General features: G+C 37.6%; 1 protein-coding gene across 1 annotated transcript; it reads left to right on the top strand.

Moving 5' to 3' along the window:
* Nucleotides 1-8,686: 8,686 nt before the first annotated feature.
* Nucleotides 8,687-9,655, top strand: LOC128628552 (olfactory receptor 10A3-like). Its single transcript, XM_053673158.1, has one exon. The coding sequence runs from the start codon at nt 8,687-8,689 to the stop codon at nt 9,653-9,655; it is 969 nt and encodes a 322-aa protein (XP_053529133.1).
* The last annotated feature ends 5,350 nt before the right edge of the window (nt 9,656-15,005 follow it).

The raw sequence follows: 15,005 nt of genomic DNA, 5'->3' as shown, positions 1-15,005 counted from the left end.
CTGTGCTGGGAAGCCATGAAATATTTATTTGGTCACTGTCTGACTGAACTCTTTTAAATTTAATACATGGTGGAATAGTTTGCAGTTCTTAGCATGAGTATGTTTAATTGCTTGAGTTTTTGAGTCCAATAATATATTAGGGCTCCCTTTTGATCATGTACTGTTGTCATTCATTTCTCAGGGGTATATCAGTTTTCATAACATATAAAACAATTACTTATCAGTTCCTCTATTATGATCTTCCAGGTCATTACTGAATTATTGTCATTAAGAGGAAGCTCCAATAAACACCTAGTTTAAGATGTGCTCATGTACTGATGTTTTCTTTCTGTAGCATAGGTTTCTTAAAGTTGGACTGATGGGATGGAATGTACGTGCTCACACATTTTGATAGCTACTGTAGAATTACTCTTCAAAGAGATTGCAACTCCAGGTGGACCTGAAGGCCCTCCAAGAGGGTTGAGTTTCAAGAGACCAACAAACTGGGGAGAATTTTATTTCTGGAGAGGAAACGTGTTCTATGAATGGCTAAATTAGTAGTCATTTTGGGGAGACGACACTAGTTCTGTGTCCTGGACTCACACTGGTTATTATTCAAAAGAGGACTTCTTTGGTATTTTTCCAGATACTCATCAGAATGTTGGTGAGCAGAGAACTACATGGAATTTCTCTGAAGTATCACTTGATGGTGTCCATATATTTTTCAGCCAGAGACCACTCTATGTCGAGACTTTTGTTAAATTCCCCTTTGTAGGCCCCAAAATGCTATGATACTTTGTTTATAAAACTAAGATGATTCATTTTTTATTATAGAAAACTAAGTGCTTAAGTATTTGTTCATATTTTCCATGTTCTCCAGTCATGTCATTAAGTATCACATGGAGAGAAAGAAAGAATAATTTCTGCCCTGGCTGATGTAGCTCAGTGGATTGAGTACAGGCCTGTGAGGCAAAGGATCATGGTTCGATTCCCAGTCAGGGCACATGCCTAGGTTGCAGGCCAGTTCCCAGTGCGGGACATGTGAGAGGCAGCCACACATTGATGTTTCTCTCCCTCTATCCTCATCTCCTCTCTCTGAAAATAAATAAAAAAATATTTTAAAAAAAGAATAATTTCTCACCTAGCAACATTTGAAACATTTAATGTTGCCTCCAATTTTGCATTGCTATTTATAAAGAGGGAGGGGCCCCTTTGTTGAATTTATAAGACATGAGCTTCTATTGCTCTCAGTGTCTGCTCCAAGGAAGATAACAAAGGGGTAAAACATTATTCCCACTGTCACTCAGTTGTGAGGAAAACAACCTTTTAATTACTACTACCTTTGCCACAAATGAGAAGTAAAGATGCAAAGCTGGTGGATTTCCACAAAAGAAAATTTCATCATCAAATAGTCAAAACCAGTTTGTGTAATATTTGAATGTCATATACTCTTTTCAGTAGGCATTGAACAGGCATTAGGGAGTCCTTTAATCAGATTGTGTCCCTTGGTGTCCTGAAATGTCCTCATAGCCCTTACGGAGAGACCAGTTAAATAAGGCCCATCGAGAGAAAAACAACCTCCTAAATCCCAAGACAGATACACAACTTTCATTTCAATTTTTGTTCTTTCCTTCATTTGTTTAGTCCTTCATTGATTGTACAAGTTTTGTTAGAGGTGACTTAATGTGACCGTCCCTGGGGAAATACAATCTCTGTCCTTGAGGAATTCCAAGTTGGCAGATTAGAAGATCACTGATTTTGGGAGGTCACAGAGTCCAGGCAGACCATACCTCTGTCTTCAGGTGAGGAACAGAAGCTGAACTGGCAAGGTTGTACACGTGATGATTTCAAACTCACAATGGTTCTCCATTTAGTTGTGACTTTGACAAAAGTCGTAATTAAATGTTATGATTCTACACTAAAGAGCAGCAATTCTGGTGACACCAACTTTAGTCTTATAGCAGCTAATAGGACAGATACCTGAAATCATGCTTTCCTGGCTTGGAGGCTGACACAGAGATTTCCAACCACATGCAACGTGGAAAATAAAAGAGTGAACTTTTAAAATGTAAAACCTATGATGTCTCCTTTGGCTTAAACCATGTCAAAACATGCCCTTCTCACCATCTGATGTTTTTCACCTGATTAATTGTTATTCTTTCCTTAGACCTCCTTAAAGTGTCCTTTCCTTAAGGCAACCATTCTTGAACTCCTCAACCCTGTCTTTTCTCAAATCTCCCTCTGAATTCTGTCCTTTCTTCATAGCCCTCTATTTAACTGTATATCTCACAGCAGTTGCCTGCTTGATATTTGACAGCTCCAGGCTGCTTTATGACACAGCTCCTTTGTTCCTTATCAGGCCCATTATGTCCCTGGGTGGGTTTTGTTGTGACTTCACCCTTTGTACAGTCCTGGTGTCCAGGAGTGGAGATGAAGGTTCTTAATGTGGCACCTTGCATATAGTTCTCCTGCTCTTTATGGGACACACGGGCCACTTCTGCAGTTTCAGAAGGTTCAGAGATTCTTGGGAGTGAAAATCGTTTGAGACACCCATCCAGATTTCCCATCACACGTGTCAAATCTTTAGATTTTCCCAACTTTGGCTTTAACCTGGCATAATAGAACTTCTTTGATTAAACACTGAATTATCTTAGAATCCCATTCATGGAACTTGAACTTCAGCTTTTTCTGCCTGGTCATTGTGAGAGATGAGGGTGTTTGTGAACCACTGAAATATTCTTTGGCTCTCACACTTCACTTTCACTGGTTCACTGATTGGACTCAGCTTGGTGGTTATCTATCTGCAGGGATCAGTGCAACACTATAAGGACTATATAATTCTACTGTGCTTTGAATTATCAGCCTTCATCCTTTCCTACCTTTTGATGCCCGAATTGTTGCACTGGCTAGTACATTTTCTGACATAGTTACATCATTCTAAGTCTCTATTCCTGAAAGCTTTTATCACTAAATTGGTGGCCTAGTATGTCATCAGATTTTTAAAAATGTTCTGCATATGATTAAAAACGATGTGCTTTCTTCTGCATTTTTACAGTGTTCTCTATACATGTATAGGACTAAGCCACATTGTGAATATTTTCTTTCTCCTTTTGATTTATTCATTTCTTCTATCAATTAAAGAGGAATTTACAGTATGCCACTGTGATTGACACTCTTAAGTTTCCCTGTGATTCAGTCAATAAATCCTGGACATATTTTCAGCTGTATTATTGGACACTTCCAGGTTTAGAATTGTTCTACCTTCTTGGAGAATTGAACATTTTCTGTTCAATTATAATTGAATTGTAGTATAATTATATACATTTCCTTTTATGTAACTATTATTTTGGAGTATCATTCTCCTTATGTTTAGAGTTTCCATATCCTTATGATTTAGATGTATCTACACTGAGGAGTGCTGTGGAGAAAGAATAAATCAGGACAACAGTGTTGTGGTTGGGGTTCAACTTTAAAGAGGTTAATTCGGGAGGATCTCATGGAGAAGATGCACCTTGGGCAAAGGGACATAAGAGAGTTAGAGTTTTCTGTGAGCATAGTCCATGTTTAGACCATTGGACTCTGTAGAACATTGCTCGTGGATGTGAGAAAGAGCAAAGCAGCTGCATGGCTGAATAGGAGTGAACAAGGGGGAACTATTGTGCCAAAGATGAGCCCAGAGACCCAAGAGACTAACAGGGAAGTAGACATTTAGTCTACATTTTTTGACTTTGGCTTGAACAGTGAATGGGATAGGGTGCTATGGGAGTATTTTGAACTGGAGGAAGGAAGGAAGGAAGGAAGGAAGGAAGGAAGGAAGGAAGGAAGGAAGGAAGGAAGGAAGGAAGGAAGGAAGGAAGGAAGGATTAATTTGGAGATTATGGCAATTATCCAATGAGAGAAGGAAGTAATTTGGACCAGAAGGTTAGCTTTACTAAAGGTGACAATATTTTTAATCCTCACCTAAGAGTGTTTTATTGATCTTACTTAAAAAGATTTTACTTATTTATTTTTAGAGAGGGAAAAAGAGAGGGAGAGACATATCAATTAGTTGCCTCTCTCACACACCATGAGTGGGGACCAAACCAGCAACTCTGGCATGTGCCTTGACTGGGAATCAAACTGGCAACCTTTCACGCTGTGGAATGATGCTCAACCAACTAAGCCATACCAGTCAGGGCTGTTTTATTGATTTTAGAGACAGAGGAAGAAGGTCAGGGTGGTTGGGAGAGAAAGAGAAACATCCGTTGGCTGCATCTTGTAAGGGCTCTGACTGGAGATAGAACCAGCAGCCTTCGGTGTGTAGGACAATGCCCCAAACAACTGAGCCACCCGGCCACAGCTAGGAAAGGTGAGGATTTTTAACACTGTATTTTGAAGATGGAGCCACAGAGAGGTTATGGTTTTCATATGCTTTGGGAGAAAAAATGGACTCCTTGGCTTTTGATCTGTGGAACTAGAAGCTTTAAGTTGCTGTTACTTTGGATGAGGAATGATGAAGGTGCAGCAGGTTTTAGGAAACCACCAAGCGTTCATTTTGGACACATTAATAAATGAAAATGTGTTCACTTAATTTAAAATGTATTTATTAGTAGTCTATATTTCACTTCTGACTTCCTGTAAATGTAAGAGATACTTGCAGATTACCTAAAAGTTTCTGAGACTTTAGCTTTCTTTTTCCATATTTGGTTGCTGTTGTTCAGTTTTGTTGCAAAGTATGTTATGTATATTATTGTCATGCATTTGAATTTATTAATATTTTCTTTCCAACAAGGACATAATCAATTTTTATAGATATTCCATAAATATTTTGGGAAAAATATAGTTAGCAGCATAAAAAGTTTTGTTTCTGTCATATATTTACTCTCTCATTGTTATCTGTTAAATCAAATTTTTATTATTAAAATATTACCACCTGTATGTTTTTGTCTATTTTGTATGTCAATCATTGAGAAAGAAGTGTTAAACTTTCCACATTTTGATTTTTGTTTTATCAATTTCATACTATTGTTAGGAATTACAGTTTGATATTAACAACATTACATCCTTTATACCCCCATTTGCATGTATCTGAAGTTTTTCTATACACTTTTCTTTGAAGTGTGATACACACCTAGGAAAGTGTAAAAATTGTAACTCTACATCCTGATGACTTCTCACAGAGTACACATCACCTGCATTACCATCCCTGACCAATAAATACAACACATCAGTATGATAAAAGCCCTCATGAGATTTTTATGGGACATGGATCATGGGCAGCATTTCCCACACCTGGCACAGGTGACTAGTTCACACGTGGGGTTCTATCCAACCATGGTGAGTGTTATGGGAAGGGCCTTTGGATTAGAAGCTGTGAATGGAAACCTCCCTTTCTCAGGAGAACTGGTATGTTTTTCAATGCACACAGATCAGAAGAAAGAAGCCTTATTGCTGCCAGGAGGGATTAATTTCCTTGAGAATGAATCCTACTGCAGGCATGTGGCAATGATAAGTAGACATAGGTAATCTGGCCACATCACTCAGTTCTGAAGAAAGCCATGCCTTCAGACTCATTTATCTCTTCGCTCTGCTGGGACTGAGCCAATGGCTTAATAATTGTTCAAAGCAGTTTGGACTGATCCCTGAGTCCCTGGCTCTCACATGTGTCTCAGGATATTAATGATGTTATGTTTATGTTATGGACAAGGTAAGAGATTCAGAGGAGCAAAATGACTTGCTCTAATCATACAAAATAGTGCAGATTGCATGATTCCTAGTTTAAAATTTCTATGTATGAAAACAATGGTCATGACTTTTTTTTCTCAAAAATTTTCAGTGAACTCAAATGATCAAAAGTTCTTGGACGGGGGGTGGCATCCAGGCTTTCCACAAAGCTTCCCTAGAATGCCTTCACTCATTTCTGACCACAACCAAACTGTGCCCCCATCTAGTCAGATGCCCTGCCTGTAGGTCCCCTGCCTTTGCTCACACCCTCACCCCTCACCCCACCACTCTCTTCTTTCCCCACTGACAACCTTTATGCAGCCTCTGCTTTCACCTCCTGTTGAGGGATGTCATGGTGAAACTGAGTCTCTTGTGTGAAGAGGCATTGATCCCTGTGGGAATGTGAGGGAGGGATAGCTCCAGGTTTGTGCTCTTGAGCTTTCTCCCTGGAGGGGCCAAGTTCAAGCCTCTTTAGTTATTATGGAAAAGCTTTTTTGAAATGATTAGACATTCACCAGGGTGGGACTCTCCAGGGCATACATGCAATGTCATAAAACGTTCTAGAATCAGTGCACTAAATCACTGAGTTGTATGTAAGAAGGTGGCTTTGGCTACAGGAAGAACTCCTGATACAGTAGTGGGAAACTTAAAGAGACTAAGTCAATAGGTAAGAAAGTGAAGCTTCTGCTTGTGTGCCTGCTGGTGGGCTTTCCATGTATATTTCTTCTCCCTGATAGTTGGAGATGCAGTGGGAGGGATTCCTCTTCCCTTGAGGGAGAGAGGGAAGGGATCTCAGGAATCAAGAGACACAGCTAAACCATTTGAATCAGTAGACTCTTGGTTTTGATGCTATTTGTTTTCTCTTTCTAGAGAGGAGTTCAGACAAAAATCATGTGTAGAAGTATTTTGCATGAACTAATCACCAAATCTTAGAGGTTTGCATCTGGAAGGAAACTTGGTAAATATGTCTAATTCTTTTTTTTCAATTGGAAGGATGAAAGAAGGGAGTGATCAACGTCTTCTAAGTTATAGAGGAAATAAGAACGTCTGTGGTCAGCTACTCTCTACCACTCATGAATATTCTGTTCCATAGCACACTCACAGTGAGTCCTAAAAGGTTTTCGTCTTTATTTATGTGATACCCCAGATTTTCTGATTTTAAGAAAATCTATCCATTTTTAAATATTAGCAACTGAATATATATTATTCTCTTTTTCCCATTAGAAGTGGGTTTTAACTGTTTGATCCTGTGACCACATTTTAGTAATTTTAGGTGAGTTTTTGATATCCCAATTTTAATTACTGTGGTTAACACAGCCACTTAATTTTAATGGATGATTGTGGTCAAGCACAGAAAAAAATCAGCCTGCCTTCTGCCTTCTAATGTTCCAGTGATCTGCACTCAGACAACATGAAATGACTTCAGCTTACTTTGTCCTTACTGTGTTCTGGGTTTCTCACCTCCCAGGCTGTGTCTGCTGGTTTGCAAAACAGCACACAAAGGACAGTAGGCCTCGATTGTAATAATAATGTGCCATGAGATACCTCTGACCTGAGCATTCCTTTTTTCTATTTTCTCCTTCCTTGTAATGTGACTTCCACTGATGACACCTATGTTATGGTTGATCACCCCACCCCCACCCATTCAGAATTAATCTGACCCTCTTTGAAATGTCCCACCGACTTGTTATTACTTTTGATTCCCAAAAGTTTTGTGTGCTGGTTTCACTTTTTAAAGACACTCTATTCCTAAGTTATCCTGGATTTTCCTCACTTCCCTCCCAAATTCATCAAATATTGATCTAGCATTTATTATTGGTCAGGGATTGTTTTAGACATTGTGACTATAGCAAAGAACAAAAAAAGTCTTTGAATCCTGGAATTCATGTTTTAGTAAGAGAGTTAGATTTCATATATATTATATATAAAATATATTTACTTACATATAAATTATAATATTTAACTTACAGATATAGTTTATAGTTGTATGTTAAAGATATATTTATAATGTCAGCTGGCGGCCATGGAGAAAATAGAGCAACGTATCATGGGAGGAGTTAGAGGTTACTGAGGGAAGGGTGGAATGCTAGTTTATGTAGCCTTTCCAGCTCTCTGGAAATCAAATGTATGCCTGAGATGACTGAGCCTAGAAAACCTTAGTTGCTTAATCAGTGTGTGTTGAATAACTGATGATGAAATGAACTTCTTCATGAGAAGACAAATTAGAGGAGAGAAAGGAGAAAAAGAAGGAGAGAGTGGAAACATGAAATTAGTTTCAGAGTGACCAAAATTGGACCTTCCTTAAATCATCATGGTCACATGTATGAGCCAGAGAGAACTGGCTCTTAAAATTTCCCATGTGGTCCAATTTTAATGTAATTGGCTATGACCAGTCTATGCATAGACAAGTAAGACTGGAGGCAATTCACATTTTTTACAGATCACTTAAGGTAGGTGTATCTGAAGCACAACCCCCCTTTGTGTGTTCTGTGTCATTTTCATATTCACCCAAGTCACATACATGTATGATAAATATTTGTAATAAATATAAAACAAGTTTGCGGTAACTTTGAACTGTTATGTTGTTATAAAAATTCTGGGGGTATCTTTTTTCATTTGTCAACTTTTTAATACTTTATTTTTTGTAGTCCTAAATTTTGTATTATTTAAAATTGGGAAAAGTGAATGATACTGATAGTAATGTCATGAAGATGGAATTTAAATTATGTATTTTAAGGTTATGTTTAATTTTCAAACTACATATTGTAAAAGTTACAAAAGAATTTTGATATATTTTGAACTTTACAGACAAGATTTCTGAGCCAGAATTCTCTACTTCCTCCTTTCTATTTGAAACATTCATTAATCTGAGTAGTTGGCCATTCTCCATAATTGCCACACAGAGTTCCTTTCTGGGCGAGTTCTCTTTTTGGATCATCTGCCAAGTACACCAGGGGTAAGTGCAGACACTGACTCAGCTATTGGATGGTGACTTCATAACTCCATGTACTATGTCCATAAAAGCAAAACATGCTCTCCTACTGAAATGAAAAGGCAAAATCAAAGTTCTGTGGTTGAATTCATCCTCTTGGGCTTTTCAGACTTTCCTGAACTCCAAGAGCAACTCTTTGGGATTTTCTTGGTTGTTTACCTGGTGACCTTGATAGGAAATGCCATGATCATAGTCATCATCTCCCTGGAACAGAGTCTCCATGTTCCCCTGTATCTATTCCTCCTGAACTTGTCTGTGCTGGATGTGAGTTTCAGTGCAGTCATTATGCCTGAAATGCTGGTGGTTCTCTTCACTGAGAAAGCATCAATTTCATTTGTGAGTTGTTTTGCACAAATGTATTTCATTCTTTTTTTTGGTGGGACAGAATGCTGTCTCCTGGGGACAATGGCTTATGACAGATTTGCTGCAATCTGTCGTCCTCTGAGCTACTCAATGATTATGAACAAAAGTTTTTTCATGAAATTAGTAATGTTCTCGTGGGTCTTAGGAATCATAATGGCTGCTGTACCAACATCATGGGTGTTTAGTTTTCCATTTTGTGGCCCCAATGTAATTAATCATATCTCTTGTGAAACCCCAGCAGTGCTAGAACTTGTATGTGCAGACACATTTTGGTTTGAAATCTATGCATTCATTAGCACTGTTTTGATTATTATGGTTCCTTTCTTTTTGATACTCTTGTCTTACATTCGAATCCTCTTTGCCATCCTGAAGATGCCATCAAACACTGGGAGGCAGAAGGCCTTTTCCACCTGTGCCTCCCATCTCACCTCTGTTACCCTTTTTTATGGCACAGCCAGTATGAACTATTTACAACCCAAATCTGGCTACTCCCTAGAAACCAAGAAACTGATGTCATTGGCTTACTCACTTCTTACACCTCTGCTGAATCCACTGATCTACAGCTTGCGAAACAGTGAGATGAAAAGAGCTTTGTTGAAATTATGGCGAAAAAAGTAGACTTACACACTCTTTGACTGTGTTGAGAAGCCATGAAATAGTTATTTGGTAACCATCTGATTGAACTCTTTTACGTTTATTAAATGGCGGAAAAGTTTGCAGTTCTTGGCATGAGTATGCTTAACTTTTTAAGTTCTCCAAATCTGCTAATATAGTAGGCTTATCTATATACATGTTTTTCATAGATGCATTATATTCCTTTTATGTTGGGTATAACACTGTTTCTTCAAAATACTGTTTATTGGACACCATACAGGTGTTAGATTTTTGTACCTTCAGAATATGCTAAATAAAAACCTTCTTTTATATATTTATAAATACTGGTGCTTTAATTGCTGCAGAGGAGGTTTTTAAACCTGAGTTTGTTGGGTTAGAGCAACTGTGAATTTGAAAACTTTCATGAATATTACCAAATTACTTTTTAAATTTTTTTCAACAGATTACTGAACCTTGGGTAATAGCCAAATGCTATATAATATTATTTTCAGTCAAACATCAAAGTAGCATCAGTAAGAAAGTTTGGTTGAATCTCATTTCTTGATATCTTAAATTTCTGTCTCATAGCTCTTAAAAGAACCAATACAAATAAGGCTTATCTGAAACAAATAAGCAAACAAAAAGGAAGCTAAACACTGAGTTTCCTTTTAATCATTCTTTAGTTCATTTGTTCATTCATTGAACATATAAATCAAATTTTTAATACCTTATTTTATTTATTTTTTCAGCTTTCATGAGATATAATGGACAATTAAAATTAATATATTTAGAGTACAATGTGATGATTTGATATATGTACACTATAAAATGATTACCACAATCAAGTTAATTAACCCATCCTTCACCTTACATAGTTAGCTTTTTTGTGTTTTGGCTGAGAACACTTGAGATCTATGAGCCAATTTCAAGTATACAATGTATTATTATTAGCTATAGTCACCATATGAAACATTAGATCCTCCAAACTTAACTCATCTTGCAACTAAACATTTTTGCCCTTTGACCAGGACCTCTCCACACCTCCCTGCCACCCCCTCCAGCCCCTGGGAACCAACCATTCTACTGTCTGTTTGTATGTTAAACTTGAAATTTTTATTTACATATATTTATTTAAAATTCCACATATAAGTGTTACCATACAGTATTTGTCTTTCTCTGTCTGGATTATTTCATTTATCGTAATGCCCACCAGGTTCATTTATATTGTCATAAATGGCAGGATTTCCTTCTTTTTTATGACACAAACATATTGTATTATGTTGTATATATATATCACATTGTTGAATTCATACCTCCATTGACAGACATGTAGATTGTTTTGATATTTGGCTATTGTGAGTAATGCTGCCATAAACATGGGAGTGCAGACACCTCTTCAAAATCCCTACTTCATATTCTTTGGATACATATTCAAAAGAGGGATTGCTGGATCATATGGGAGTTCTATTTTTAACTTTTTAGGGAACCTCCTTTTTGTTTCCCAAAGTGGCTGTATGAATTTGTATTTCCACTAGCAGTGCACAGGAGTTGTATTTTTTCCACATTCTTACTAACACTTATCTCTTGTCTTCTTGATGATAAATGTTCTAACAGGTATGACATAGTATCTTACTGTGGTTTTGATTTGCATTTCCCTAATGATTAGTGATGTTTGAGCACAATTTCATGTACCTGTTGACCATTTGTATGTCTTCTCTGGAAAAGTGTCCATTGAGTTCCTTTGCCCAATTTTTATTTATGTTATTTTATTTTTCTGTTATTCTCTTGTATGAGTTCTTCATATATCTTTGACATTAATTCATTAACAAATATATGATTGGCAAATATTTTCTCCCACTCTGTAAATTGCCTTTTCATTTGGTTAATTATTTTTTTTTTTGCTGTGTAGTAGCTCTTTAATTTGCCTGTAGTCCTACATGTTGATTTTTGCTTTTTCGTTTATGCTTTTGATCTCATGTCCAAAAAAACAATTGCTGTGACTTATGTCAGGGGATTTCTCTCTCTGTTTTCTTCTAGGAGTTTTATGGTATTAAGTGTTAGGTTTAAGTCTTTAATCCTGTTTAATTTTCATGAGTGGTGCAAGACAGGGGCCCAAATTTTATTTTTATGTGTGTGGTTATGAACTTTGCCCAACACCACTGATTGCAGAGATTATCTTTTCCCCATTGAGTCTTCTTGTCTCTCTTGTCAAATATTACGTAACTGTATAGGTGAAGTTTTATTTCTGTGTTGTCAATCTTTATGCCAGTACCATACTGTTTTAGTTACTATGCCTTTGTAATATAGTTTGAAATTAGAATGTGTGATGTTTCCAGCCTTGTTTTTCTTTCTCAGCATTGTTTTGGTTAATTGGGTCTTCTGTAATTCCATATTAATTTTAGTATATTTCCTATTTCTGTGAAAATGCCACTGGGATTTTGACAGGGATTACATTGAATATATAGATGGCTTTGGGTAGTATCAACATTTTAACAATATTAATTTTCAAATCTATGAGCAGTAAGTATTTTTCCATTTATTAGTGTCTTCTTCAGTACTTTTCATCAGAGTCTTTTAGTTTTCATTATACAGATCTTTCACTTTCTGAGTTAAATTTACTCTTTATTTTTATGCTATCACGAACAGATTTGTAAAATTTATTTTTGTATATTTTGTTGTTAGTGTATAGAAATGCAACAAATTTCTGAATGTATTTTATATACTGCAACTTTACTGAATTTGTTGATTAGGTCTCACAGTTTTTTTGTTTGAGTCTTTAGTATTTTCTATGTATAAGATCATCTTGTCTGCCAACATAGACAATCTTACTTCTTCTTTTCAAATGAGGATGGCTTCTGTTTCTTTGTCTTGTCTAATCGCTGTGACTAGGATATCCCTTACTCTGTTGAATAGGAGGGGTGAAACTGGCACTGTTGACTTGTTCCTGATTTTAGAGGAAAAGCTTCAACCTTCACCTTTAGCATAATGTTAGTTGTGAGCTTATCACACATGGTTTTATTATAAAGTGTGTTCCTTCTATACCCACTTGGTTGAGATCTTTTATCATCAAAGGATGTTGAATTTTGTCAAAAAGTTCTCTAACTGTTGAGATGATATAATATTTAACTTTAATTTTATGAATGTAGTATATCATGTTTTTAAAGTAAATTTTATTGATTATGCTATTACAGTTATCCAAATTTCCCCTCCTTTGTTCCCCTCTGCTCAGCAACCCCCTTCCTTCCAGGAATTCATCCACTTAATTCATGTCCAGGGGTCGTGCATATAAGTTCTTTAGCTTCTCCATTTTCTATATATTCTTATCATTCCCTTGTCTATTTTGTACCAGCCATTAAGCTTCTGAATCTTTAAACCTTTTCTCCCATCCCTCCTTTTCCCTCTCCCAGTGGTTAAGCTTCCAAAGGATCACCATACCTATAATTCTATTCCTGTTCTGGTGTTTGCTTAGTTTATTTGTTTTAGATTCAGTTGTTGATAGTTGTGAGTTTGTTGTGATTTTAATACTCATAGTTTTGATCTTCTTCTCTTTCTTAAATATGTCCTTTTCACATTTCATGTAATAATGGCTTGGTGATGATGAACTTTTAGCTATCTTGTCTAGGAAGTACTTTATCTGCCCTTCCATTCTAAATGATAGCTTTGCTGGATGCAGTAATCTAGGTTGTAGGTGCTTCTTTTCATCATTGAATACTTCTTGTCTTCAAAGTTTCTTTTGAGAAATCAGCTGACAATCTTATGGAAACCCTTAACCATTGACACTTTAATTATGATGTATCTTGGTGTGATCCTCTTTCATTTCAACTTGTTTAGGACTTTCTGTGTTTCCTGGACTTGTATGTATATTTCCTCTGCCAAATTATGGAAGTTTTCTTTCACCATTAGGAAATAAGCTGTTAATTTCTTGCTCTTCTTCTTCTTCTCCTTCTGACAGCCCTATGATTTGGATGTTGGCGCATTTGGAGCTATCCCAGAGACTTCCTATAGCATCCTCATTTTTTTTGAGTTCTTGTTTATTCTTTCTGTTCTTGTAGAATGCTAATTTCTTCCTTATGTTCCAAATCAATGATTTGAATCCTGATTTCCTTCCCTTAACTGTTGGTTACCTGTGGATTTTTCTTTATTTCACTTAGTATAACCTTCATTTCTTCCTTTATGTTGTTGCTGTATTCAGTGAGTTCTCTGAGCATTCTGATCACCAGTGTCTGAACTCTGCATTTGACAGGTTGGTTATTTCTTTTTCATTTACATTCTTTTCTGGTGTTTTGTTCTGTTGTTTCATTTGGGCCATATTTCTTTGTTTCCTCCATTTGGCAGCCCCCCTGTGTTTCTTTCTGTCTTAGACAGAACTTCTGTGACTCCCTGTCTTAAAGATAAAACAATAATAAAGTTAAAGAAATAAAAGATTATTTTTAAAAAAAGCAAAAAAAACCCCACAAAAACCCAAAAACAACAACAAAAAAACCTCTTGTTGGATTCCAGATGGTCAAAACTTTTCTTCTTGTCACACTAGCTGCAGCAGTTTGAGGGGCAATTAGTGTGGCTGTCCTCTCTTCTGGGTTAACTCAGCCAGTCTCACCAGTGTCCTCCTAAGATCCAGACTGGCGCCTCTCCCCAGCATTCCACTGAGAGAAGATTTTCCCCAGGATTCACTGTCCTGGCCTGGGGTGTGGGCATGTGCTCCTGGCCAGGCTTCCCTGGTCTCGCAGGCTTGGGCATAAACCTTTCCCAGTGCTATGGTGGAACGCACAGGCAACTCTCAATTCTCCCAAGCTGGCAACCGTAGGCTGTCTCCACGGGTGATCAGAGCTCTCTGGTTTGCTTTCTAATGCCCACTCCTCTCTCTGACTCTCCAAGCAAACAGATCTCTTCTGGCGTTTTTCAATCTGCACCAGGGCCAGGTAGGCAGGGAGCTGATGACTGGCTCTCTCCCAAGGACCTTGCTGCCAGCCCTTGGCTCCCAGAGACCGAGGCAGACTGACGCAACAGAGGGCCTGCAGCCTCTGTGCCGTTCCCTTGGACCTTGCTGACCTGCAGTTGTCTCCTCTCCTCACCGTCTGGTCATTCAGTGTCCACTACAATTTCTGGAATCTTACCTTCCTATATGCTGGGTCCCTGTTGGCCATCTGTTGCCTGTGACTCCCTCTCTTAATGTACCTGTTAAGTTGTATGGGACACAGCCTGAAATTTTCACCAGGGTGGGGCAACCTGGTTCACTACTTTGTGGCTCTGTGTGGTGAGGAGGGCTCAGAGAGGGGACGGTGTTCCTGCCTGGCTTCTGGAGGTTTGCCTGGTATTTTCAATTTTTCTAGTCACTTCACCCACTTCCCAAATGTGACTCATGTTCTTCCAACTG

Source organism: Artibeus jamaicensis, unplaced genomic scaffold (assembly GCF_021234435.1).
Source record: "Artibeus jamaicensis isolate MK-2021 breed Jamaican fruit bat unplaced genomic scaffold, CSHL_Jam_final contig_797, whole genome shotgun sequence".
Taxonomy (NCBI): Eukaryota; Metazoa; Chordata; class Mammalia; order Chiroptera; family Phyllostomidae; genus Artibeus; species Artibeus jamaicensis.
This window is presented reverse-complemented; position numbering and strand designations above follow the sequence as displayed.

Bases quoted from the DNA above. Each gene is read 5' to 3' on its own strand.
- LOC128628552 (XM_053673158.1), top strand. From the start codon at position 8,687: ATGTACTATGTCCATAAAAGCAAAACATGCTCTCCTACTGAAATGAAA.